Source organism: Halyomorpha halys, unplaced genomic scaffold (assembly GCF_000696795.3).
Source record: "Halyomorpha halys isolate HHAL.00 unplaced genomic scaffold, Hhal_1.1 Scaffold796.1, whole genome shotgun sequence".
Lineage (NCBI taxonomy): Eukaryota > Metazoa > Arthropoda > Insecta > Hemiptera > Pentatomidae > Halyomorpha > Halyomorpha halys.
The window spans coordinates 83711-87263 of record NW_027108156.1 but is presented as its reverse complement, the minus strand read 5'-3'; the positions used below and the strand labels follow the sequence as shown (position 1 = coordinate 87263).

Sequence of the window (3553 nt, the reverse complement as noted above, 5' to 3'; positions counted from 1 at the left end):
ATACAAGAAAGAGATATAAAAATATGATGAAAAATAATACAAGAAAGAAATATACAAATATGATGGAAAATAATACTAGAAAGAGATATAAAAATATGATGAGAAAATAATACAAGAAAGAGATATAAAAATATGATGAAAAATGATACAAGAAAGAGATATAAAAATATGATGAGCAATGATTCAAGAAATCCCCAATGCTCCTTACTTTGTCACAAATAAAATCATACATAAAGAGCTTAATGTTCCCTATGTAACCGATCTAGCCCGAACCAGATATCACTCCTTCCATTAGAAACTCCCTAACCACTCAAACCCCCTAGTTTCTAACCTTGCATCCTCTTCCATTCCTGACAATCCTCCGAAGCGCCTGAAAAGAAGATGGCCACGAGACCAGTTAATGTAAAATGTCATTAGAGTGCTACCAATGGGTAGTTGCTCTACACGCCTATAACACTCCATTTTAACTAAGACCATATATACTAAATGTATTATGTAATATACAGTTGTAAATTTCAATAAAGTTATTAAAAAAAAAATGATACAAGAAAGATATATAAAAATGTGATAATAATTATAACTATAAGAATTTTCTGATTTAGGAAGGTTTTATTTTATTTTATACTTCCGGTCTGTACCCTTAGGGTGCTGTTCATAGAGCCCCAAAACCATTCCCAATTATTGTGCAAATTTATCGTGTAGAGTTGAATTAAATAATGTTATTTATCGCTATAAACTAAATAGATATAATAAGCAATTGATTTAATCATTAATCTGATGTGCAAATAACTAAATATATTAATTCCCATCAAACTTTCATCATTTGATTTGTATTCTTTTTTCTTTTTACATCTCTTTATTGGTATTTTCTTTGATATTTCTTTTCTTATCTATCTGTTACTATTACCCTTTACATTTACTATTTGCTACTTTTGATTTTTCTTATTATATCTTACTTTTTTACATTTTATACCCTTGTTATTTTACACTTATGTTTTTGTTTTCCTTTTGTAACTATGTGTTTGTATCTTTTTTAGCCCTGACGAAACCCTGCAACGTGGGACGAAACGTTGGCTCAATAAAATAGTATAATTCTACTATTTGAGTTTTTTTGACCGCACCCGGACCATATTCCTTTCATCTTTACAGACGGTCAATCAATAATCTTCCAGCAAACTTTAAATTGTATTCAATAACCTATCTACTCCCCCAAATCTAGCAATCACGAGGGCCTGTTAATATAATACAAACAAAAATCTACCTCACAAAATTAAAACAATTTTGGGAATGAGATAATGAATCTTCTGTAGCTCTTACCTTTCTAATGGATGAAGTGAAGGACATACTAAATACTTGAATCCGTGCAAGGAAGAAGTTGTTATTAATTGTAGAAGGAAATCTTTAACGGTTTCTAATAAAGGGGAACTTCTGGTCAATACCAATCCCATTTTGTTTTTTCCACCGACAGGTTTTGTCTCTGAAGAGGTCATTCTGTGATCAGTTCTCCAATGCAACATTCTATTTTATAGATGTCTCCCGAGCAGACTTCCAAGAGACCATTTGGTGATCAGTTCTTCGCCATAACGAAGCCATTGATAGATGTCACTCCGGGACGATAATATGTCCAGCAAGATAAGGGGCTATTCATTGGGCACAAATGTTAGCGATGCATGTCCCGAGCAATTTTCAAGACAATTATACCCAAATGGTTTTCGGGCATCGATTAGAGTTGTTCAATCCGGTATCATTGTAAATATCCGCTTCATTTGGGTCAGCTAGTAGCAGAGTCAGAGAAAATTCATCCTTTGAAAATTAATTAACTCAGCATACAGCGTACAGCGTACATAAATGTTGGCTACTTGATTATTTCAAGAACCCGTAAAAAAAGTAAAACAGTTATTTCTATAAAATATTTGATTACTTTAATGAAAACTATGTATAATTACAAGTCAGCATTAATGAGCTTGCCAAGCATAGTAGGAGAATATCGTATCTACTACTACTACTATCGTAACTATAGTAACTAAGTAAAATTAGAATAACAGATATCGTAACTAATAATAGGAGATTATACTGAAGAAAATAAAACAATATAGGATATAATAACAATAATTGTAAAACAAGTAACTAATGAAAAGTAAAAGTAAATAAAGAGTAGCTTAAAAAAAGAAAAAAAAATTTCAAAGAAATAAGTAAGAAAAATAATTAAACAATGATAACAACTGTAGTATTTATGTATCGTAAAAATAATCATTTATCTACACTGATAATAGTAACAGTAAAGATAACAGGAGTTACATTAATAACATAAAATGAAATAAGGTAATTTAAAAATCAGAAGTGAAAGTTTACAAAATAAAATAAAAATAATTATTTTTAATATTTTTATGTACTTCTTTCTACATCTCACCTTGTACTTTTATTTTTGAAAGATTACAAAATAAAATAAATATAAAAGTACAAGGTGAGATGTAGAAAGAAGTACATAAAAAGATTTAAAAGAATTATTTTTATTTTATTTTGTAAATTTTCACTTCTGATTTTTAAATTACCTTATTTCATTTTATGTTATTCATGTTACTCCTGTTATCTTTACTGTTACTATTATCAGTGTAGATAAATGATTATTTTTACGATACATAAATACTACAGTTGTTGTCATTGTTCAATTATTTTTCTTACTTATTTCTTTGTAATTTTATTTTTTTATTTTATTTTTTTTTTTTAACTACTCTTTATTTACTTTTACTTTTTATTTGTTACTTCTTTTACAAATATTGCTATTATATCCTGTATTGTTTTATTTTCTTCATTATAATCTCCTATTATTAGTAATGATATCTGTCATTCTAATTTTACTTAGTTATTATAGTTATTATTATTATCATGTAATAACTCATGTACCGTATCATTCTGTATTTTTCTCTTATCATTTTTCATTTTTCGTCATATCTTTATCACTACTTCCTGTTTGCGCGACGTATTTGAAATCGAAATAAAGCCGTTAAACAGTTTGCTGCCTAGCTCCTCCCCACTCCTCCACCCTTCCGCTTCATTGTTTCTTTCTGTTAAACAGATTTCTTTGAACAGGTAGGTTGTCCTTACTTCTTCTTTCCTCATTTATTATCATTTTATATCATTATTATTATTTATTTATTTATTGTTTTATTTTTATTATTCTTTTATGACGTTTATTTTATCTCTATAAATATTTTTTCCCCCTTCCCTGCCATTGTTACTTGTTTTGATTCTTATCATTGTATCTTATCTTTGTATTTTTATTCTTATCATTGTATCATTTTGTATCTTTTTAGCCCTGATGAAGCCCTGCAAAGTGGGGCGAAACGTCGGAAAATAAATAGTTGTAAGCTTCTCTTATTTCTCTTTTGACCGCAACCCTGACCATCTTCTTATATATAGTTAGTTTAATGTACTATAAAGTAGTTCATAATTTTTATCTTTTTAGAAGTATTACTTTCTACTTTCTATAATATTCGCCAAAATGTACTATAAAGTAGTTTATAATTTTTATCTTCTTAGAAGTATTACTTTC

The 3553-nt window shown here is 28.4% G+C and overlaps 1 protein-coding gene across 1 annotated transcript in view; it reads right to left on the bottom strand.

The window, feature by feature from the left end:
• LOC112211013 (sodium channel protein Nach-like) overlaps positions 1-1490 on the bottom strand; it is an 18476-nt gene extending 16986 nt beyond the window's left edge. The window contains exon 1 of the mRNA XM_024361860.2: positions 1318-1490. Within this exon, the coding sequence (XP_024217628.2) occupies positions 1318-1490 (173 nt within the window). The remainder of the gene's footprint in view (positions 1-1317) is intronic.
• Between the last annotated feature and the right edge of the window lie 2063 nt (positions 1491-3553).